At 34.5% G+C, this 21,871-nt stretch overlaps 4 protein-coding genes across 6 annotated transcripts; all 4 read left to right on the top strand.

Moving 5' to 3' along the window:
• The first annotated feature begins 894 nt into the window (after window positions 1-894).
• LOC124446577 (sorting nexin-25-like) lies at window positions 895-10,855 on the top strand. Of its 2 annotated transcripts, XM_046997419.1 has the most exons (21): window positions 896-1,848; window positions 2,237-2,602; window positions 3,192-3,564; window positions 3,844-3,871; window positions 3,979-4,061; window positions 4,186-4,233; window positions 4,432-4,507; window positions 5,303-5,355; window positions 5,454-5,615; window positions 5,694-5,804; window positions 5,883-5,971; window positions 6,059-6,106; window positions 6,262-6,304; window positions 6,388-6,407; window positions 6,577-6,650; window positions 6,830-6,896; window positions 7,674-7,800; window positions 8,855-8,909; window positions 9,270-9,322; window positions 10,274-10,321; window positions 10,500-10,855. In XM_046997419.1, exons 1-21 carry the CDS (start codon window positions 956-958, stop codon window positions 10,593-10,595), a joined length of 2,913 nt encoding a protein of 970 aa, XP_046853375.1. In that variant the 5' UTR covers window positions 896-955; the 3' UTR covers window positions 10,596-10,855. The 2 variants fall into 2 exon arrangements, 1 of the variants encoding a protein (XP_046853375.1); XR_006948477.1 differs by lacking the exon at window positions 6,830-6,896 and having other exon boundaries at window positions 895-1,848; window positions 10,500-10,559.
• A 319-nt stretch (window positions 10,856-11,174) lies between these two features.
• On the top strand, window positions 11,175-14,259 carry LOC124446026 (ATP-dependent RNA helicase DBP2-like). The gene is made up of 2 exons (XM_046996814.1): window positions 11,175-11,535; window positions 11,776-14,259. The coding sequence occupies exons 1-2, from the start codon at window positions 11,343-11,345 to the stop codon at window positions 13,041-13,043; spliced, it is 1,461 nt and encodes a 486-aa protein (XP_046852770.1). The 5' UTR covers window positions 11,175-11,342; the 3' UTR covers window positions 13,044-14,259.
• A 39-nt stretch (window positions 14,260-14,298) lies between these two features.
• On the top strand, window positions 14,299-16,384 carry LOC124447078. Its single transcript, XM_046997978.1, has 2 exons — window positions 14,299-15,573; window positions 15,735-16,384. The coding sequence occupies exons 1-2, from the start codon at window positions 15,369-15,371 to the stop codon at window positions 16,382-16,384; spliced, it is 855 nt and encodes a 284-aa protein (XP_046853934.1). The 5' UTR covers window positions 14,299-15,368.
• On the top strand, window positions 16,341-21,737 carry LOC124446021. Of its 2 annotated transcripts, XM_046996812.1 has the most exons (10): window positions 16,341-16,486; window positions 16,592-18,236; window positions 18,632-18,664; window positions 18,865-19,050; window positions 19,440-19,472; window positions 19,588-19,921; window positions 20,489-20,653; window positions 20,744-20,810; window positions 20,929-21,058; window positions 21,426-21,737. In XM_046996812.1, the coding sequence occupies exons 2-10, from the start codon at window positions 18,178-18,180 to the stop codon at window positions 21,655-21,657; spliced, it is 1,239 nt and encodes a 412-aa protein (XP_046852768.1). In that variant the 5' UTR covers window positions 16,341-16,486; window positions 16,592-18,177; the 3' UTR covers window positions 21,658-21,737. The 2 variants fall into 2 exon arrangements, with proteins under 2 accessions (XP_046852768.1, XP_046852767.1); XM_046996811.1 differs by having other exon boundaries at window positions 16,341-18,236.
• The last annotated feature ends 134 nt before the right edge of the window (window positions 21,738-21,871 follow it).

Here is a 21,871-nt window from a genome sequence, read left to right as displayed (position 1 = left end):
TAATTGTTAGGACAGAGAGTAAATGATTCGATACATATTTTATTTATACATTGTCGATGATTTCATGTGACGTCAGATCTCTTCTCCGCAGGAGCTCTTTGAGTTTTTATAGTTAACTATTTATACGTAACTATAAAACATAAAACCTTTGCGTGAATATAAAAGTTTAAAAGAGAGACTTTAGGTTTACCCTGTAATTGCTAAGATGGTTTAAGTTTAGAGGGGGGGAGGAAGAGACTGAATCCTGTGATATTGGGGCTCGAATGCACGACGAAGCCCCAAGGATGGGAGAACCCTTCCCATCAATAGATTTAAATTGTGCTGTCTAAATACTGCACTCTAAATAAAGGTATTGAAGAAAGACTACTGTATAATATCACAATGCTACAGATACCTAAGAACCTCCCTCGCCTTTCAGAAACTTCAACAAACCTTTCTTTTGACTTTTCAGTCTCAGTCAGTACTTAAAGCAACAAGAACATTAACGTTAACTGTACAATTGTATTTAAAGATGTAAAGATGTTTTTCCTCTGTTATCGTCGTAAGTAGTTAACAAGTGATAGGGCATTAGTAAATGTTTAAATTGAGAAGAGAAGCTGCAAGTCACCCTTTTGCAAGTTTTGAATGTAGGCTTTAGAGCTCACTTCACTTGAAAGTATATTGGCTTTCAATAGAAATCAGCAGGGCATAACTGAGAATATGGATATACACCTCCCCCCTCCCTCCAATGAGCGTTCTAGTTTCGTCTCTGCTTGTACGCTTAGCATGTGTCCGAAAAATTACTAGCCTACAGCAGTAACTGCACATCGTGCGAATCGCATTCACAGACTACCCCCCCTCCCCCCCCCGTTTACACCCTCCTTCTAAGATTGCTCAGTTATTTAGTGTAAAATTGTAATGGCGGACTTGCATTTCTTGTAATCAATGCATGCTTATTATAGTGGAATAGGCAAAAATGGCAATCAATTTACACTTGCTAAGTGTTTTTGGGTTTGTTTTGGCTGCCATGTATTTGCAATTTACTGGCATTAATGATTCGTTTGCTATCCAAGTCATTCGCATTCTGTTAGCGAGCCTTGGTGGAATAATTTGTGGATTTTTTATAGTCTTGAGAAACAGCAAATACAAGAAGGCTGTTGTGCCAGATAAACCAAGAAGTGCTCGAGAAATGTCCGATTTCATTAATGAGATATGTAAAACCCAATTTCATTCACCATACAAACATTCAACAGTTGTGACCAACACTATTGATAAAGAGGTTCAAGAAGTTTTTGACTTATTTGTTAGAGACTTTTGTCTGTCATGGTTTCGAAATCTTGGTAAAGATGAAAATACATTCAAAGACACTCTTACTAAAGATTTATGGGATGTGACAAAGAATTTGGTTACAAAACTGAGAAATGTTGATATTGTAAAGCTTTTATCCAATGACCTGGTCAATCTTATGTGCACTCATTTTCAAGAGCTTAGGTTATCTAATAAGCGTAAATATCCTGGTACAGCCAAGTCATTTGCTCTTCACCCATGCCTTTCCAGTAGTAAAGAAGAACTTAAATATCTTCGCATAGTGTCTGAGGTTATGATTTATGCTTTTCTTTCCAAGAAAAATTCAGAGTCATCTCCTTTAAGATTACTTTTCCGAGAAATCTTGGCATACTCTGTTTTTCAACCTATGTTTGATAAGTTGTGTGATCCGGACTATATAAACCAAACTCTTTTGTTATACCTTGAGTCAAAGGAAAAGCTGACGAAATCACATGGTAAAGACTATGCATATGCAGAAACATATGAAGATTTTATACGACTGATTAACACCAGCCAAGATATTGAACATGTCAAAGGATTACGGTAAGAATTGTTTAGTTTCACAATAGTGTAAACTCTCTAGAAATGTGCATCTGATTTTGCATGTTTTCATTAACTTCTGTATTCTCTGTGTTATGTTTGTCATAATAGAGAATCTTGTAGTTACGTCAATCAATAATTTTTGTTGATTTATCTCCTTTGTTTATCACAGTTTGCATTGCTATCTTTATTGCATTATAAATTCTACTACAACAACTTCTATAACCTATGTTTGTACCAAATGTCTTGATTGCATTATAAATTCTACTGCAACAACTTCTATAACCCATGTTTGTATCAAATGTCTTGATTGCATTATAAATTCTACTGTAACAACTTCTAAAACCTATGTTTGTACCAATTGTTTACATTATTGATTTGTGTTTTTCAGATATCATATTATTGCTGAAATCATGCAAGCAACTAGCGTCCATAATCTTAAAGATTTACATGTAAATGAAAGTGCATATGGGCAATCTACTGACAAGGGTAGGAGGCTGCGTGCTCGTAATCTTAAGAGATATATCAATCAATGCACTGTTGCCAAAGCTCAATGTGAAAAGAGAATCAAAATGTTAGGTGGACCTGACTATTTTATGCAAAATTCTGACAACATTGTTCCGGAAGATGATGGTTCAAAAAGGAAAAAGCAAAAAAAAGATAAAATACTTTCTTACTCTGAAATCATTGAGAACAGTTTGGCACGTAGTTATTTCATGCAATTTCTTGGTCACAATGGAGCTAAACACTTGCTTAGGTAAGATCGTCACTCTGCTGAATTTGTTGGAAATGTTTGCAACCAATAGTGATTACCTAAATAATGAGAAGGATTCGCTTCATCTATGATTATTTATAAATTGCAACCTATAGAGACCATGCATTTTCCTTCTTGTGAGTCTGTGACTTTCGTTTTTAACTGTATCGGACACCTGGTGGGCCTCATGTCTATGTAGGGATGTGTATTTACAATACAGAAGTCTATTAAATAGTCATTTAATATGACAGATACACATTGGCATCAATCCTATGTTAATTGGGGAAGGGGGGAACACATTCATTTATTTCACCTCATTGAGTATGGTTCTTCTCATGGAGTATGTTATGTACCTGTGTTGTTTTTGTGGTGTTTGGTGCTTGATTTTTAGTCTTTCAACATCATTAAAGGGGTCTCAAGCCGCAATGTCCCCACCCCCTGCAGTGTCCACCCGAAATTTCCAATATGCATTTAAATGTATAAAAATTGAACCATTCCTTAAGGATTGCACAATTTCTGTGTTTTTATGTAATAACAACTGTGACTAAAACATACATAATACTATGACCATGTCTTGTGCTCAATATCACAGGTTTTGGATGGCTGTGGAAAATATGAAGCAACTAGAAAAAATAAAAGCTAACAAGGTTCATGATAGTGCAAAAGAAATATACAATGTCTTCATTGTACCATCAGCAGAGGAAGCTGTGGGCATTAACTCTGATCTCATGCGAAAAATAGAAATTTTTCTAAATGAGGAATGCGAGGATAACCCATTCTATGATGCTCAGTTGAAAATATATAATAAAATGGAGGAAAAGTACTATCACAAGTTTATCATCAGTGAAGAATATGTACAGTATATATGTCAACTGGAGTCTGCTCTGGATCAGTTCAAGACACAAGAAGAGCAAGATCGTATGTTGTCGTACTTGAGCGAAAGCCCTGATATATTTGATCAACAGGTTCTTACCAAATCATGTTTTGTGAATGTACAGAAAATTAGAAGGATTGACGTATGATGTATTGCATGTCAATCAATGTTTGATTGACAATTGGTTGATAATATAAGAGAGGGGGTTCCCGACGTATCAACTTAACAATAGAATAAGCGACCATGTTGGTGCTCCAAACAAAAGAATTTCAATAAAACTCTTTTCAATAAGCACACCAACATGGCGGCAATGACGTCTAGTTGAAACACTGTATAAATCATGAAAATATATTGTATGAATCCTTTTTAGAAACAACGCTTGGTGGAAAGCGAGAATGGTGAGAATTTCGTTATTTTACTGTTCCTACCGATGTGAAAGCACTGACGTTTTCTTTAAAATATATGGTCTGATTTCTAATGTTCTTGATCCGAACATAATGTTTAGAAAATAAGACACATTCGATCGACGAAAAAAACGAACACATCATAAAACAGCTGTCAATATTGGATCGAAAGTTGGCATCAAAAGTAGGTAGCTATATCGATTATAACACTACGTATGTTTCATTCATGATTCATTTGGATTGGTCATCAGGCCATTCAATAGCGATGAATGTTGCTTATTTGACACTTTCTTCTTTCTCTAATGTAGACTCAGCAAGTCGAACTTGTTAAAAAACTGCATGATATGGACATTCAGGTGCTATTATGATATGTTCTTTTTCTTGCTTCTTTATGAATCGTGTCTTTACGATCGGTGACACGATTCGGATTATTTTAATCTGAAAATCAACATTTGTTTAAGAATGACAAGAAACACGCATTTACGTTACAAAGCCACAAACTTGAAACTTTTTGCGTCGTTATTTCTACAACATGGAATTCTTTAAATTCAAAGGTAAAACAACTGGAAAGAGAGATTGAGGTGCTAAAGAAGGAGAAATGTGTTTTAGAAACGCGAATGACTCGTGCTGGTATGTACATAGTTACGTATAATGACTCGTTCAGGTGTGTATATAGCTTTAATGACTCGTTCAGGTGTGTATATAGCTTTAATGACTCGTTCAGGTGTGTATATAGCTTTAATGACTCGTTCAGGTGTGTATATAGCTACGTATAATGACTCGTTCAGGTGTGTATATAGCTTTAATGACTCGTGCTGGTATGTACATAGCTACGTATAATGACTCGTTCAGGTGTGTATATAGCTTTAATGACTCGTGTAGGTGTGTACATAGCTTCAATGACTCGTTCAGGTGTGTATATAGCTTTAATGACTCGTGTAGGTGTGTACATAGCTTCAATGACTCGTGTAGGTGTGTATATAGCTTTAATGACTCGTGTAGGTGTGTATAGCTTTAATGACTCGTGTAGGTGTGTACATAGCTTTAATGACTCGTGTAGGTGTGTACATAGCTTTAATGACTCGTGTAGGTGTGTACATAGCTTCAATGACTCGTGCAGGTGTGTACAAAGCTTCAATGACTCGTGTAGGTGTGTACATAGCTTCAATGACTCGTGTAGGTGTGTACATAGCTTCAATGACTCGTGCAGGTGTGTACATAGCTTCAATGACTTGTGCAGATATGTATATAGCTGTATAGTGAACGGTATCTAGTTCATGGTTGGAGGTTTTTCAGGATCTTTGAAATATTTTTTACGTACCACTGCAAAAATTCGTGATTATTTTTTTCAATCGATCAGTGGTGTTTTTAGTGTAAGTTGTCCACTGTTCTTCTATTACTGTTGGTAAATTTTTAAATTTGTAGAGCTATGGTGTGACAATATTGGAAAGTGGACTGTGGCCATATCAAGTGCAACGGTATGTTTGTACACATGTAATAAACTGTGTTTTTCTCTAATTTTTATGAAATGGTAAATATTTTTGTCTTTCTTGTGATATCGGACTGTGACCAAAAGATAGAACATACTGAAGACAAACCATCTCCAGTTTATATTTTAATGGTTGACGGTATTTCATTACACGGCGATGAAACAAACGAACCTTCTTCTGAAATAAATGGATGGATTGTTGCAAGAACGTTAAAGGATTTTCACAATCTTCATTCAAAGCTGAAAGAGGTTGACATATTTTCATTTGAGTGTCAACTTTGTTTTCCATCGCTTTTGAACACGAATTTCCTTCTAATTTTGCTTTAGTGCTCCAGTCAATTGAAAAAAGATCTTCCTTTACCCTCGAAAAAATGGTTCAAAAATTTCGATGAAGAATTTCTAAGCAAGTCTAAAAGGATGCTAGAGGAATATGTACAGGTTTTTGCTGCTTTTTATTGTGTAGTTTGTGTGCCGCAATCTTCGTATCCCAATTATATACTTGGTTTTTATTTTTAGACGCTGCTACAAGATGAAATTCTATGTTTAAATGAAGAACTTTTTCAATTTTTCTGCGCAGATTTTGAGAGTCAGAAAGAGCTACTTCCGTAATTCATTTGACCCTTTGTGATTTTCATAAGCTCTACATAAGCATTTAATTGCTTAATCAGTTTTTTGATTTTTATTCATTATAGACCTGCTGAAAAGAAACCTGTCTTTTCTTTAAAATCTGTTCTCAAAAGGTTCTCTTTTTTTGCAATACTTTTGGGTCCATATACACAGAGAACAGTCATGTTTAAGTAAAATGTTGAAATGATTAATAAGATAATTTGCTTAAACCTACGGAGTTTGAAGATGCGGAATGTATAAAAAAAAATTTATGTATTTCTTTTTGTAGTTTTCCCTTAGTTGATTTCACTTTTAACGATGAAATAGACGAGGTACGTAAATATATTATTAAACACTATAATATCATAAATATAACTATGCTCTTTTCTAATTTGTTTACTTGTTTTCCTTCAAGGAGCCATCAGAAGAAGATGGGTAAATTTTCTCTTTATTTCTACCTTACATGAGAAAAATAAGAGAACCTTGTCTACATCATTTTGTTTTCAACTTTTGATTTCATATACTTTGTGGGTTCATTAAAGAGAAAGTTATAATAAAACTTATTATAACATTTTTCTGTAACTGCTTTGTAAAATTTGTTCAGTCCAGGTGATAGAAAGGATTCGATTGCAGAACCACTGTATAAACTCACTGGGGAAATTTTTGAATTAAAAGGAGGTAGGCTTATTGATTTGTGTAATGGCGTGCATGATATGTATATGTAAAAAAGCATTATGTAATTTTTTAAGCGACATTGGTATAAATCAATTCTGAAAATCACTAGTTGCTGGAATATTTGAAATAGATTTTGTTTTGCATTTTTTAATGATAACTATTTCTTTCCATATTGTTTTTAGTTTTTAAATGGCTTCGTCGAACATTGATTGCATTTGTTCAAGTTACATTTGGTAGAACCATCAACAGGTTTTTGCTTTAGTATTATCGAAAGTTAAGCAGTTACAAAAAATTTGATTTTCTTCAGTCTACAGAATTTCTTTGCAATGACACATTTTAGTACCTGAAAATTTGTGTTTTTGTGCATAAGTATGTTTTCTTATTTTAACTGTCTATTAAATTTCTGCATAAAATGTGAAACGATGAAACATTTACACAAAAATTGAGTAAAATCCTCGAAAAAACAACTTGAACTAGTATACTTAAATAACATAGCGTTACTCAAATGAAAATGAAGAATCACAGCTACCTAGGCGTTTTGTGTTAAGTTTAAGCCATTTGTGTAATTTAAGGGATAGTTCTAATTTCTTGATAGTTCTAATGCATTTCTCTATCTTTAATTACACTGCGAGTGAGTAGTTGATAAGATAATAGTTAAGTAAATTTATTTAAGTCGTTTTTCTACCCAAAATGCCCTTTTCTGTGGACAAAGACGAAATTGCTTTATACCGTGTACATCAAGCAGTTATTTGGACTTTAGCTTATGATAAGTTTTATTAGAAATGTTTTGTTTGACAAGAAGTCAATTGATACTCAGCTCATATATGCATGAATCAAATTTAGAAAGAAATTAAATGAAAGAAATACATGAATCTCTACTCTTATCTGTTTGTCGAAACATTTTTTCGTCCCGTTAGAGAAATAAGCTTACGTAGCAACTTCCTATTTCCAAAATGCTATATATTGGAGAATATTAAGAAGTCAAACAGATTTAATCGAAATGTTATGTTTTTCCTTTTCGTAAAGGGAAATCAGAGAGTTGGTTGATTGGGTGGTATCTGAGCCCATGATTGTATATTACATTCGGTTATTTTCTGAAACATTATGGCCTCAAGGCAAGCTGGCATCTTCAGTATCCTCAAGAACAGAAGCTGTAAGTTTTCTAAAATAACAATGTTTTATATGTTTGGTATTATATTGCTAAACAGCAATAGCAGATCCCTGGGTAGGGGGTTATGGAATTGTTTGAACCACCTCTACAGGAGGGATGTACGTATGCCAAGTGCAACATTTTAGAATTAGCTGTCGATGGATGAATTGTTGCACGTTTTATTAACTGACCATTGATTTTGATACTTTTAATATCTCATTTTCTGTTCTGATCTATCTCATCTGACTCCCACAACCCTCAATTACTCTCTGCGACTGATCAAAGGGTGCATATTTTATTGGAAGGTGGGTGCATATTTTATTGGAGGGTGGGTGCACCACTGTGCTAGCAATGATTTGCCAGGGGCTCAGGGCTGTTGTATATAGAAGTCAAAAGTACGTAGGTTATACTCTTACTCAGTCTAGCTGCACAATTTTTTAGCTTATATAACATAATGACCTACAGTACAGTAGAAAAACTTACCAACAGCTATATCGTCTTTTTGATAATGTTATGAAAGATGTTTCTTTCAGACCATCTAAAGCCAAGGTAACAATACCTTCAGCAATTGACATACGACACACGCATACGTACTTTAGTCACCCTTGTGCACCTAACCCCCAGGGCTAGATCCACCACAAGGTAGATTTTGGGAAAATTGACAAATGGCTGACATATGCGCTCGGGTAACCAGGAATGAGAAAGGTGTTCAATACTTTTGGTCCATTGAAACGAACCACTATTTATCATTTAACAATATTTTGACTTTGTCGAAATAAACCGAAAATATACGAAACCTACCAAAATGACAATTGTCCCACAAATAGGAAGAACTTTTTTCATAAGGCTTTGATATTTACGCTTGAAGTTTTGACTTTTTCGTGCGTATATGCATTACTTGAAGCCTAATAATATATTTGATTTTTTCTTTGAATTTCTAGAAATTTTTTAATATTGAAAAACACACATGAAGATGTTTCTAATTTTTGTCAATTTCTTCATTTCATAATCATAGTTTAACTAAACCATCTACATGGTTGATTTTCTTTGTTGCCAGGATAAAATTAAAACAAGACGGAAAGTGAAAGAAAAATTGTTGAAAATGAATCCAGGTGAGAAACAAAGGTTGACATGCAAACGTTATCTTCAGATATATAAGGCTACATGTCTCGTCCCAGCCGGGTTGAAAATTGCAAGATATCAAAGACTTTCTTTTGTAACATTCAGCTTTCAACTCGGCTAAGGAATCGTACACCTTGAGTTTTGTTGGTATTGATTCATTGATTTTTAATTCAATCGACACGAATTGACGAAGTGTTATGTATTGATGTTCTCAGATGATAATTTACTTGGCAAGAGGGAATTTTACTATCTAGTAAAGCATATATTTTACTAAATGAATTTAATGATATAAAAATACAAACATAAAATTTACACCTACAGTAAATGACACATATTTTATCACCGTATAGAGGTTCTTCAAAATTTGGTTGGGAAAAAAAACTGTAAACTTGGAATAATGAAGGTATACACTTCTGTTGATAACCAGGAATGATAAAAAAAAGATGACAGCTTGTACATTTGTTCATAATTCTATCTCCCCGTCTTGGGAATTCCCCAAATAATTAATTCATCTTGTAATCATGAAATGATATTGTTGAAGAAAGACGTTAGGTGTTGTTGTATTCACGGGGTTTTCGAAAAACTTTTTATATGTATGTTGTTGTCTTGTCGTCTTGTTATCTGTAATTTATATTAAATAATATCCTTATATTATTAAATTATATCCTTATATCCTTAAATTATTCCTTATACATGTATAATGAATTTTTCCTTAATCGTAAGTGTTCAACTGGTGGTGATATAACAAATAGCGTTACTCAAGGATTTTAGGAATAGGTGTGGACCATTTCAGTTCAATGAGGTGGACCCTACAGTATTGGAAAGTAGAGAAATGTACCTAAGTAACTCTAAACTTTGTAAAGCAATGTTTTGCAGTTTCACTCGACAATTTATGTCGGGTCTAAAGTTGGAAATGTTACAATGTTGTTCAGAGACGTGAATAATTTGTCTCGTGATCGAAAACAATGGGATTTTGAGAGGAAACGGTGTATAATACCCTTGAAATTTTGGGCCGTTTGCACAAAGCCTGGATAGCGTTATCCACTGGATAGCAAATTTTTCTGAACGTTCATAAAATCTCTTATAAGAGAAAAATGTACGATTTGAACTGTGCAATCGCTGAAATAAAATATTTTTTCGAAGATTACAAAATTTCTTTGTCGTGAGAAAAATATAAACACCTTTTTTACAAGTTTGAAAATTTTCGCTATCCAATGGATAGCGCTATCCAGGCTTCGTGCAACCGGCCCCTGTCTATATATCTGTTAAAAAATTAAACGTATATCGTAGAGTCAACTGTAGTGATTTTGTTTACTTTTTTTTATATTATTACTGAGCTGCTTTTTCTTTATAGATGTTCGAGGCTTTTCAAGATATTCGAACTAACAAGCATTTAGCATATGTGAGTATTCACTCATCGTCTAGTTTGTAATTATTTAACTTTCTTTTTATCTCGTCTCATCTCATATATTTTCAATGTGTTTCATTTTGCATTTCCACAACTCTTTATGTTGTTGATTTTCTTTTGAATTTTTACGAATTAATGCATCATGAATAATTTCACGTTTTTCTCCATTTAGTTGATACTCGAGCTTTGCTTATTTACAGTGATACCAGAATTACAAACCTTTCGCTCAGAACAAAGTGATGATTTTGAAAGTAAAATAAAGACTTAGAAAGAAAGATAGTTATGATTACAACTGAATATGTATTGGATTGAAATATATTCGGCTCAAACGAGTAGGCTTTAGTAGTTAGGATTGAACTGATTTGGACCATACAGCATTTGCAACAATTTATTTTGAATGGTGCTATGGTGGTAATATCAAATATGATGCATGCTGCGGAAACAAAAAGATTTTGTTCTGTGACAAATTCCCCCCTATTCTTTGAAAAAAAAATGGAAAATCAATTAAATTTGCTCTAAAATTGGTAATAACGACTTGTTATACAAATACGCTATTTTTTCTATTAGATTATTACCAGAGACAGGGCGTTTATTAGAGAGAGGCATAAAATACAACCACGCCTGAACTAAATGGACAGTGCTCTCACTTTTAAGGAATTTTGCTTAAAAATAGGATTTTTAAAGGTTTTAATGAGATTTTTAAGGATGTTTTTATACTTTAAATTAATATACACTTAATAATTTTTAATGTTTCTTTACAAATACAACATTGACAAACTTGAAAACAGCAAAAAAGGTGGAATAACCATGAAAAATCTTTGAGCCTATGTGATCACGCCTTGTAGTAAATTTTACAAATTTAAGGAGTTTAATGGAAATCTGAGGAATTTTTAAGCATTTTCTAAGGAACTAGGAAATTTGATTGTGAGAGCACTGTAAGTGGTTTTTCCAATGCAAACGACACTCTCGGTGCCATAAATTCCATGCTCACATTTTAATTAAATAATTGTCGAGAATGGCACTACCGCCCCGACACGAAAATGTTGGAGGTGATGGCGTACAGTTCAATCCTATTAGACAAAAACGAAAGCTTAATGAAAGAAGAAATGACCGTGCTGTTTCTATTTATGACAAGAACTTTGTCGGCAATACAATACCAGAGCACGAAGTGGAAAATTTACGTTGGATAAATGGAATTGAAGTTAAAGGTAAGTGTAATAAAATAATATTAACTCAATCTTTCATTAAAAATTTGGTTTAATTTTTAAAATATATTTAGCCTTCACCATTTTGAATTAGCCTTCTCATACCGTCATTATTCATATCGTCCGTATCTACAAAGGTCTTTGCATGATAGAGGAATATATTGGCACTTGAAAATTTAGTCAATACTTGTAGCCTGATTTAGTGATTTTCCCCTCCTTGTATTGAAATTATTATATTTAAAGGTCTGGACTGCCCTGCACCAATCACAAGTTTTGATGATCTAAATTTGGATCATTCTGTGTTAAACTATCTTAAAGAATCAAGGTTTTTAAAACCAACACCAATTCAAATGCAGTCCCTGAGTTGCTCACTTACTGGTAGAGATGTTATTGGCCTTGCAGAAACTGGATCTGGAAAGACATTAGCCTATACTTTACCATTGGCTTTGTGGTTGAAAGAAGAAGCACCAAAAACCTATGGACAACCTCCAATTGCATTGATTGTTGTACCAACGCGTGAATTAATGCAGCAAGTATTTCTTAGTGTGCAAAATATTTTAAACAATGTACATGTCAATTGTGAACTAAACAATGACGAGTCAGCAGCATATGTTTCTGCCACAAAATACAAGGTAGTTGGTATTTGTGGTGGTATTTCAGTGCAAAGTCAATGCCAACAAATTTCTGCTGGTGTAGATGTGGTAGTTGGAACACCTGGGCGATTATTAGATCTATGTGAACGTGGTGTTCTTGTGCTATTTCGAGTCAAGTACTTTGTTCTAGATGAAGTTGATAGGATGCTTGGGATAGGACTTGAAGAACAATTGAGGAAGATGGTGGCTCTAGTTACTTCACATGATAGACCATGTCAAACTTTGCTATTCACTGCTACCCTTCCTGAATCCTTAAAGAGGTTAGCAAGGTCTGCTGTGGTAAATCCTGTGGAGATCAAAGTGGGATTTACAGAAGTAACAGCACCAAATATTCAACACATAGTTGTGTTTCTACATTCATACGAGAAACCAATCAAACTATTGGAAATTCTCTATCAGACTCCATTTCCTCCAGTAATTGTGTTTGCCTCGACCATTCAAAGAGTTGACTATCTTGTTGAGCATTTGAGAAAGGAACAGTTTCATGTTGCAGGTCTACATTCAGAAAAAACTCAAGATTATAGATTTCGGCTTATGACTGGATTTAAAGATGGCAAAGTGGATGTACTTGTGGCTACAGATTTGGCATCACGTGGACTTGATATTCCTGAAGTAACACATGTTATAAATTATGATCTTCCAGATACAATAGAGGATTATATTCACCGTTGTGGTCGCGCTAGCAGAATGTCAAGCAATGGAATGGCAACATCTTTTCTAACACTAGATTGTAAAATTGCTGGTGAACTAAGAGAATTGTTAGAAACATTGGAACAACCTTTACCTAAAGAACTAGAAAATGTTAAATTGTTTGGGAAAAATGTTTTGATCACAGAATTTGGAGACAGGTGCATCTAATGATACATACTCTTGTTCAGTTTACTGAACCATGGGACATGTAGGTATTTGAAAAATAAAAAAGATAATGAATTTTTAAATTTTTTTTTGCTTTCACCCAAACAATAGCTGATAATTGGTTTCAGCAAGAACATGAAAGAAAAGGATTTTGTATGCATTTCAATGTTATTTGTACCAGAGAGTTTTATTGTCAATTTCATGTTTGACACAAAAGGTCAAAAGTTCAAGATTTAAAATATCAAATTTCAAAATAAGGGAAAAATAATGGTGAGACCTGGTTATAAAAATACAAAATGTCTAAATTTAAGCCGGAAGAGTTTATGTTGGAACCAAGTGAAGATTTATTTGAAAGACCGAGGGAAAGAATGATGTGTAGGAGTGGTAACCACAGTTGAGACAGAATCAAATAATAGTTTAAACAATAACAATGATGATGGAATAGAATGCTACAATCTGTCTGAGTCGACCAAACTACACAATTCTGATGTACTACAAAATATGAAGTTAAAACTTGATCATCTTGATGAAGGAAAACGAAATCACGTGACTAAACCTGACAATAACCGATTCCACGGATGAATGATTGTATTGACCAAATGGGAAATGCTAAATATGTTTCTAAATTTGATTTACTAAAAGAATTTTGGCAAATTCCTCTTACTGAACATGCTAAAGAAGTTTCAGCTTTTGTTACACCACATGGCTCTTTCAATACAAAGTTATGCCATTTGGCATGCGTAATTCTCCAGCAACTTTCCAAGGGCTTATCACCAGTCTCATTGCTGACATTGATGGTAGTGAGGGTTACATTGATGATGTCATAATTTACAGCCATACTTGGGAAAAACATTTAATGATTATCCATGAATTCTTCCAACGTTTAAGCAAAGCTAATCTAACAGTCAATTTGTTGAAAAATGAATTTGGTTGTGGCCAAGTTACTTATTTAGGGCAAATCGTGGGTCAAGGTAAAGTCAAACCAGTTGATGCTAAGGTACAAGCTATAGCCAACTTTCCAGAACCAACTACAAAGAAACATGTCATGCGTTTCTCGGTATGGCGGGACACTACCGAAAGTTTTGCCCAAAATTCTCTTCTGTCACTGAACCATTGATAGGCCGTGATCTGTGCCTCAAAAATATGCTTTAAAAATGAGTTTCGTTGGACACCTCAAGGAAGGTCGCAAAATTTTCAAAATAGATAGAAAGTCACTTGCTGTTTGATATTCTTTTTATTGTCACTTCTAAAAAGCTGCAGTTTTTTAGTATTTCGCGGTTGAATTTCAAAATTCCTCGCTCCTTCAATTTTGAATGTCGCCATTTTTTTGGTGCGGAACTCTTTGATCTAACTGCCGTTGTCATGGTGAGGCAAATTTATTAACGGGCGCCATCTTGAAAGGTGGCAAAAAAGCGATATTCTTAATAAAGTCCAAGTAAAATGTAAGTTTTAAATGAAGAGTTCTGTCGAAAATTTTGGAAGCAAACCTAAACTGTCACCTTTTCACTTATGTATCAACATAGGAGAAGCCTGTTTTAGACCTAAATCTTGTCAGTTTTAAGAACTCAAGGTTATATAGAGGAACTACTCCGACCAATAATAATATTTGTTGTTTGTAATAAAGAGTATAAATGCTGCTCTGTAAAATAATAAAAATCAGTTCCATCATTAAGTTCACTCGTGGTGGTTACTGAGATATAAAGTATACTAAGAAAGAGATATGGCGAGTAACTCGAACTCAACAAACATGGAAGAAAGGCATTCGTGTTTGATTCATTGCGAAGATGACGGCGGAACACTGACGAATTTTACACCAACATCGTTTAAACGGTTCCTGGAATGCAGAAAGCAATGGCTACAACTTGATGGACGACAGAAAGACGTAGCCTTGGAAACCACGAATGTGATTCCTATCGAGGAGTTAGAGGATAACTTGGGAAGTTACGAGCGTTACTTTTACCATTCACGTTGTTATTCGGCATTTACGAATAAAACTTTAATACATCGAGCACAACGACGCTCTGAAAAGAGTGCAAAAACGTCAACCGATACAGAGCCTTCTACGTCTGTACAGCAGGAAGGACCATCTCCAGAAAAGATAATGCTGCGATCAAAATCATTCACTGTTGAAAGAATTAAGGCAAAGAGCCAGCACGTGTTACCTCCAACCTGTGTCATTTGCAAGAAAGAGCATTCATACTACACTGACAGGGTAGGTAAACGTAGCTGTAAATCACGCACGGGTGGCACTAGAGTATGGAGCTGGGGGCAGAAGTTGTTTTTTGCAACTCGACTTTCGAATTTGGATAGGGAATATATTGTAAAAAAATGCAAAAAACCTCTACTGCTTTAATTTCAAATCAGCCAAAACTGAATACATTAAAGCAAGGATTTGTAATGATAGCTAAGACCCGTGAAATTGACATTGCAAATGTTTTGTCGTACAGTCTTGGCACGTACCCGCTTTCCTTGGCAACCACTTCTGGAAGTCTTGTTAAAACAACCAAATCAAAGTTATTTGAAATTTTTGAAGGTACAAATAACGTTTCTCTTTGTTAGCTTTATTAGTGTTGGACTTCGGTAGGTTTCGTTATTATCTCGATAGGTAGGATTTACAAAGAATCCCCAGAATCCAATACACCTCAAATTTGGTTCTTATTCATGCAGGAATTTCTTACTATGTTTACTGTATAGGTGACCACCTCACGTGCAAGTTTAATGGAGAACACTGTGATAACAATGCACTCATTGTCGATGCCATGGCTCTTATCCAAACAATGAAGAGCAAATGGAAAACGTTTGGAGAATTCTGCGATGCTATTTTTAATAACGTATTAAAGTTGGCCAAAGACTGGAAGGCAACAAGAGTTGACTTTGTTGCGGATAGATACCTTCCCACAAGTATCAAGGAATCGGAAAGGAACAGAAGATCCGAAAACACTGGAATTCAGAAAATTCGTGTATTCGACAAAAACCAACATGTTCCAAAGCAGTGGAAAAAGTTTCTTGCTCTGGGCGAAAACAAAGAGTCTTTGATCCAGTTTCTTTGTGAACACTGGGGCAATTACGTATCATCTTGTCTCGGACATCTGTCATCGTTGTATGTAACGTCGAAGGATAAATGCTATTGCATTACTCGAGCTAGATCAGATGAGGATAAAGTGGAATGCAATGAAATGTATGAATTGGAGTGTAATCACGAGGAAGCTGACACTCGGCTGTTACTACATGCAAATCATGCTAAAGAAACCAACGAAAGAATCATAATCAAAAGCCAAGATACAGACGTTTTGTGTTGTCGATCGCCATGCAACGAATTATTAACAAAGAAATATGCTTCATGACTGGAACAGGAAATAACTTCCGCTTGATTTCTATACAAACTATTGTAGAAGAAAGTGATGAAAATCTTAGTCAAAGCTTGCTAGGTTTCCATGCCTTTACTGGTAATTCTATAACACCAATGTTGCCATTAGTTTTCTTTTTGTTACGATGATAATAAGTGAAAGAATAGTATACTGTAATCAATATTTTCAAAATTTTCTTTTAAGGATGTGACACAACCAGTTCCTTTTATGGAAAGGGCAAAAAGACAGCGTGGAACATTCTTCTACGTAACCACAAATATTTGAACTCATTTAGTTCCTTAGGAAGTGCATTTCCCCCGTCAGAAGAACTTGTGTTTCAACTAAATAGATTTGTTTGTTTATTGTACGGTGACAAGGATTCTGAGGACGTCAACAAATGTCGGCTCTCATTGTTCAAGGCAGGAAAATGTTCAGATGAGCAACTACCACCAACTTGTGACAGTTTGCTGCAACATATTCGTCGGTCAAACTACCAAGCGGCGATTTGGCGTTCCTGTCTACAACCTCAAATGGATATTCCTCCTCCGGATGAAAATGGGTGGAAAACAATTGACGGGAAACTGCAAATCGTATGGATGACCATTCCCCCAGCGCCGGATTCCCTACTTGATAATGTTAATTGTGGATGTAAGACTGGCTGCAATTCACAACGTTGTTCATGTAATAAAGCAGGAGTGAAGTGCACAGATGTATGCTCTTGTACTGCATGCACGAATGTCGATATTGATGACAACGATGTTGAGGAAGAGGAGTTTTTAGACGATGACATGGACGACGAATTCGAGGCAGACCTTTAGAAAAAGCGCGCGCTTGTCACCGCCCTTGAATGACGACTAGCGTTGCCTTGTGCTGTTATGGTGGCGTAATGCGTTTAATCTGTGCGCAGCTTCAGACTACTCTGTCGACTGTATCGAGGGTAGCATATGAAATAATACCAGAAGCTCACCAACTGAAGAATGAATTTCTTTTTTTTCTGTTTTTTTTAACAATGCAATAAAATTTTCCAGTAATGAAAAGCATATGAAATAGCTAAAATGTCTACAAGTCTAAAAATTGGAAGAAAATCGTCCCTATCCTTACTCGCTAGCAGTCGCAACTGCGTGACAATGCACCTTTAGAAAAAGGGCGCCTTGTCTTGCACAATACTCTTACAACTTTCAAAATATCATCTTCACGAAAATTTGTTAAATCTAACCTAATGCACGTGTCAAATCGTTATTTTTTTTAAGAATCTTACTCAGGTTGTCAATTTAACCGAGTGGAATAGCTCTGTTATAGGTCTGGCACGAGCACACAAAATATAAATTACATGAAGTTTCCTAGGAATAATGGCGGATTCCGGAATTGTAATGAGCTACAAATTTTAAAATTTCAATGTGATGTAGCAATAAAACTGCAGCTTTTTGGAGATGACAATAAGTAAAATTGTATTAAACATGTAAAAGTCGTTCTGTCTTGAATTTTTCACGACCTTCCTTGAGGTGTCCAACGGGAATGAAAGAAAATCGGTCACAGATCACGGCCTATGACTAAATTGTTACAAAAGAACGTTAAATAGGGCACGTGATGTGACTATCGACCAATCAACGTTCCGAATTTTTGTTTATAGCGTGTAAATAAAATTCAAATTATAAGTTGTTTTACAAAGAAACGAAATTACGAATGGTGACGGAACGAAGTCGTCTTATAATTTACTGATAACACTTTACTGTTCTATGATAAAATAGTGTAGAGACTATTGAGTATTACGCGGTTAAAGTCAGTTTGCGATGAAAAAGAGAGATATGGAGATGCGACCTGACGAAGCAGACAAATCATTGCAGTTAAGGTATGATGATTTGGTCAACGATCATTTGCAAAGCACCATGAAAATTTTATGCGTAATGCACTAGTATTAATTTTATGTATTCTGAGATCAAAATGGTTATTATGAAGACATGTTTACGAGGTGGCAATAGATTTACCGCGCGTAAGCGTGATCGTATTATGACATGTACCGATGAGTACTACAAATGTTTTAATTACACAAAATTTTGAGGTTTGATTATCTGTAACTTCCTTTGCCATTTTGTGAAATAATCTTATTATTATGTTATACTAATTTTCACAAATGATACGTCAAACTTGAAATAGCCATATTTCGTATATTTATGTCACATGACAGTTTAATGATGGCCTTGTCATATTGTATTTGTATTGACTTCAAACATTTCCATTTATTAGACAAAAACTTCAACTATGGAGATTGGACAAGAGGTAAGAACTAATTATAATGCTCTGTAAAACAAACAATGTATGTGTGGATTGAGGCAGGAGGTGGTACTGCCAGATTGTTGGACAAACAAGGGCAATCAGGCAATATTTGCTGGAAAGTTGGGTGATTTCCTAACAAGCTTTAGCCTTTGTCAAAATGCAATAAGTTCAATGTAGCTATTTGGCTATATCGGCTTTTCCAGAAAGCAACAAAAATGTGATGATAGATCAAAGCAGAGTATCAAGAATAATCCATATGTCGGTGGTAAAAACAATATTCCTCTAACAAGAACCATGAAGCTACTAAACAGAAAGTTCAAAACTCCAGTAAAGAAATATCAATCACCCTCTCTAAAGAATACATACAAAGATACTGAACTAGACATGAGGTTAGGTATTGAGTAATTTAAAACTGCATTTATTTTTTTACATAATTGTAAAAAAAAGCTGTCGTGTTCTTTAGTTTTGTAACTGTTTTGATTTGTTCTTCAACTGTTTGTACAAATTTGGTGACAAATAAAATATAATTATTTGGATGTACCCTTGTACATTCTTCTGTTTCAATATTGAGAAATATTATGTGGCAATGACTTGGTTTCATTTTAGATAAAAAAAACTGTAAATACCATGTACTAATGTGTCCTTGGTTTGAATATCACATTTGGTAGTTGTATCAATTCTATATCAACTGGTCCTATGACACTGTCACTTTCTATGATATTGTTTTTTTTGAGTTTAGACATTAACACTTATAATTTTTTTGAATGTTGCATTTTAGGACTCGTCTTGATTTGTGGTTAAAAGAAAAAGGGTACGTCAGTTACCTACTTATCCATTCTTTTTTTTGCATTTTTTAGTTTTTAATAGTTTCATACTCTTTAATCAGTTCAGGGTAGTTGGTGTAAAACTGTGTTGATATTTTCTAGAAAAAATCCTTCTGCTGACTCTTCATCTATGAGAATTTCCTCCAACAGAACTGAAGCTGTAAACAAACCTCACCAGAGAAGAAAAACATGGAATCACTCTGAATCAACTCAAAACATGAAAACGTCTTCTTGTGGTACAGCAATTTCTGTAAATGAAAATGTATGCAAGATATCAAGAAGAAAAACCACTGCTTCCATTTTTCATGATGATAAAGAAAATGCTTCAACTACAACATTTTGTACTTCAGAAGAAGCATTTACTAAGAATTCAACTGCGACACCACACAACGTTTTGCATCAATGTGTTAAGATTCTTGATGAAAAAAATTTTCAGGTGTGTCTCTTTATCCATTTGTTTTTTAGAATACTTCTCATCAATTTTTGAAACAGTCATCGTGATGATGAGACATTGCTTTGAATATTGCTCTGAATATTAGCGTTTTAGTCATGCTGAATGACATTTGAGTAGTTCGTAAAAAGAACTATTGAAAACCAAAAGAAAGATAGCTATTCAATTAAATGACAAGATTCATTTCAGCGTACGTCTCAACAGGTGTCACGTCTGCTTGAATTAAAACTAAAACTTTTATTTTTATTTTTAATGAAGACAAGGAATGGGAGTGATGTCGCTGTACATTCCTTCTCTTCTTTATAAGTAGAAGTAAGAGTTTGGTCTTCATTTAAGCAGAGTCACGTGCTATAGTAAATTTATTACTATCTTCACATTGGTTTTGCACAGTTCTTTTAAGAACAACTTAATTGTTTTTCACAAATGCAGCTATTCAGAGCAATATTTAAATTTGTTAACACAACCTCGTCTTTGTTTTACGTTGTTTTAAATTATTGTACACATTTCATTTCTCTTTAAATTATTGTACACGTTTCATTTCTCTTTATATAGTCTTCACAAGAAGTGGTTTTTATGCTTGATTCAATACAAAATAGTCATCCAGACGTAGTGCTTTTTCCACTTTACTGGATCTGCAAAGCCAAAATATCGGAAATGGCTGGAGATCATGCTACTGTCACTTGTTTCATTCGCAAAGCAGAGGATTGTTCTACTCAGGTCGTCATCATTTAGGTTTCGTTCTTTTTTCGAGCAAATTATAATTTTGTCGTTTTAGTAAACATAGAATTATTTAATTACACTGTACAGCCACAAGATTTAGTGAAGAAGTATTTGGATGAATACAGGTCAAGGCAGTCGAGAAATGAGGATATCGGTAAGTTTGTTTAATTCCTACTCTGCATTTTTTTATAACATTCTTGAAAAAAACTCAACGCTTGGAACTTGTAATACTTTTGACGTCATGATAAAATATACTTGGCTTTTTTTCATAGATCAAACAACGACATCGTTGAGCACCTCATTCAAGACTCCATCAAGAGAACTTTCAAAGCTTCATGACGTTGTTTTTAATTCTTCTGTAGTGAGATTTTGCTTAATAGATTCAACACCCAGCAAGAAAAGGTAAGCTGAGAAGATAAAGATAGACGAGCATTATTTGCAACTTATAACCAATTAACGGGATACCTTCGTCTTAACGTTTTACGGTGGTGTTGACATTGCATTGCAAGTATACTTTGGCCAATCTTGTTCTTAAGCAATCTAAACCTTAGTTTCATGTTGGTGGATGTTGATCGTCCAGATTAGTGTAGTTCTGAGATGGAATGTTGTTGGTATTGACTGACGTTACGACATCCTTATCGACAGTCATCTTCAGAGTCAGATAACGACCCTAAACATGTAACGATTCTCCTTCGTTCAAACCATTTGCTTTAAAACATAAGGAATTATGTGCATCTTACAATATAGATTTGACGTTTTTGCCTTTTAGGACCAGAACGATCTCCGAAAAGAATGTTTTGACTCCAGTTCGGAGAACCACACGTTGGGAACGCAGTGGAATTAAACGACCAAAGACGATTGATGAGAATAGGATAACTTTTTCCTCGTTTGATGAGTTATCAAGCCCGATAAAGTCTTCATTTGTTTTTAAACCGAATTTGCTTCTTCCGTGCTCAATTGATAACTTTATGAACTTTGAAAAATTCAATGAATATACTTAGCTAAAATGTATTTAGAAGTTCCAGTTCACTACCAATAACTGAAATATTTGAATCTTGTCATAATATTTGACATTTCATAATGTGGATTGCTTAATGTTTTGTACTTTTTTCATTTAATGGCTCAGAGGGTTCATGATCTAAAGTTAATGATGGGTGTTCAATGATAGAGTTTCTGAAATCTGGCAAATCAGTCATTGTTAAAAATTACTATTTC

Source organism: Xenia sp. Carnegie-2017, unplaced genomic scaffold (assembly GCF_021976095.1).
Source record: "Xenia sp. Carnegie-2017 unplaced genomic scaffold, XeniaSp_v1 HiC_scaffold_22, whole genome shotgun sequence".
Lineage (NCBI taxonomy): Eukaryota > Metazoa > Cnidaria > Anthozoa > Malacalcyonacea > Xeniidae > Xenia > Xenia sp. Carnegie-2017.
The sequence above is the reverse complement of the archived record's forward strand: the minus strand, read 5'-3'. Positions and strand labels throughout refer to the sequence as shown.

Bases quoted from the DNA above. Each gene is read 5' to 3' on its own strand.
- LOC124446577 (XM_046997419.1), top strand. From the start codon at position 956: ATGGCAATCAATTTACACTTGCTAAGTGTTTTTGGGTTTGTTTTGGCT. The intron at 4,508-5,302 runs GTATGTACATAG...TTAAATTTGTAG, and splicing joins AACGCGAATGACTCGTGCTG to AGCTATGGTGTGACAATATT. The intron at 6,408-6,576 runs GTAAATTTTCTC...AAATTTGTTCAG, and splicing joins GAGCCATCAGAAGAAGATGG to TCCAGGTGATAGAAAGGATT.
- LOC124446026 (XM_046996814.1), top strand. From the start codon at position 11,343: ATGGCACTACCGCCCCGACACGAAAATGTTGGAGGTGATGGCGTACAG. The intron at 11,536-11,775 runs GTAAGTGTAATA...TTATATTTAAAG, and splicing joins AAATGGAATTGAAGTTAAAG to GTCTGGACTGCCCTGCACCA.
- LOC124447078 (XM_046997978.1), top strand. From the start codon at position 15,369: ATGCAAAAAACCTCTACTGCTTTAATTTCAAATCAGCCAAAACTGAAT. The intron at 15,574-15,734 runs GTACAAATAACG...TTTACTGTATAG, and splicing joins GTTATTTGAAATTTTTGAAG to GTGACCACCTCACGTGCAAG.
- LOC124446021 (XM_046996812.1), top strand. From the start codon at position 18,178: ATGAAAAAGAGAGATATGGAGATGCGACCTGACGAAGCAGACAAATCA. The intron at 19,051-19,439 runs GTTAGGTATTGA...GTTGCATTTTAG, and splicing joins GATACTGAACTAGACATGAG to GACTCGTCTTGATTTGTGGT. The intron at 21,059-21,425 runs GTAAGCTGAGAA...TTTGCCTTTTAG, and splicing joins TCAACACCCAGCAAGAAAAG to GACCAGAACGATCTCCGAAA.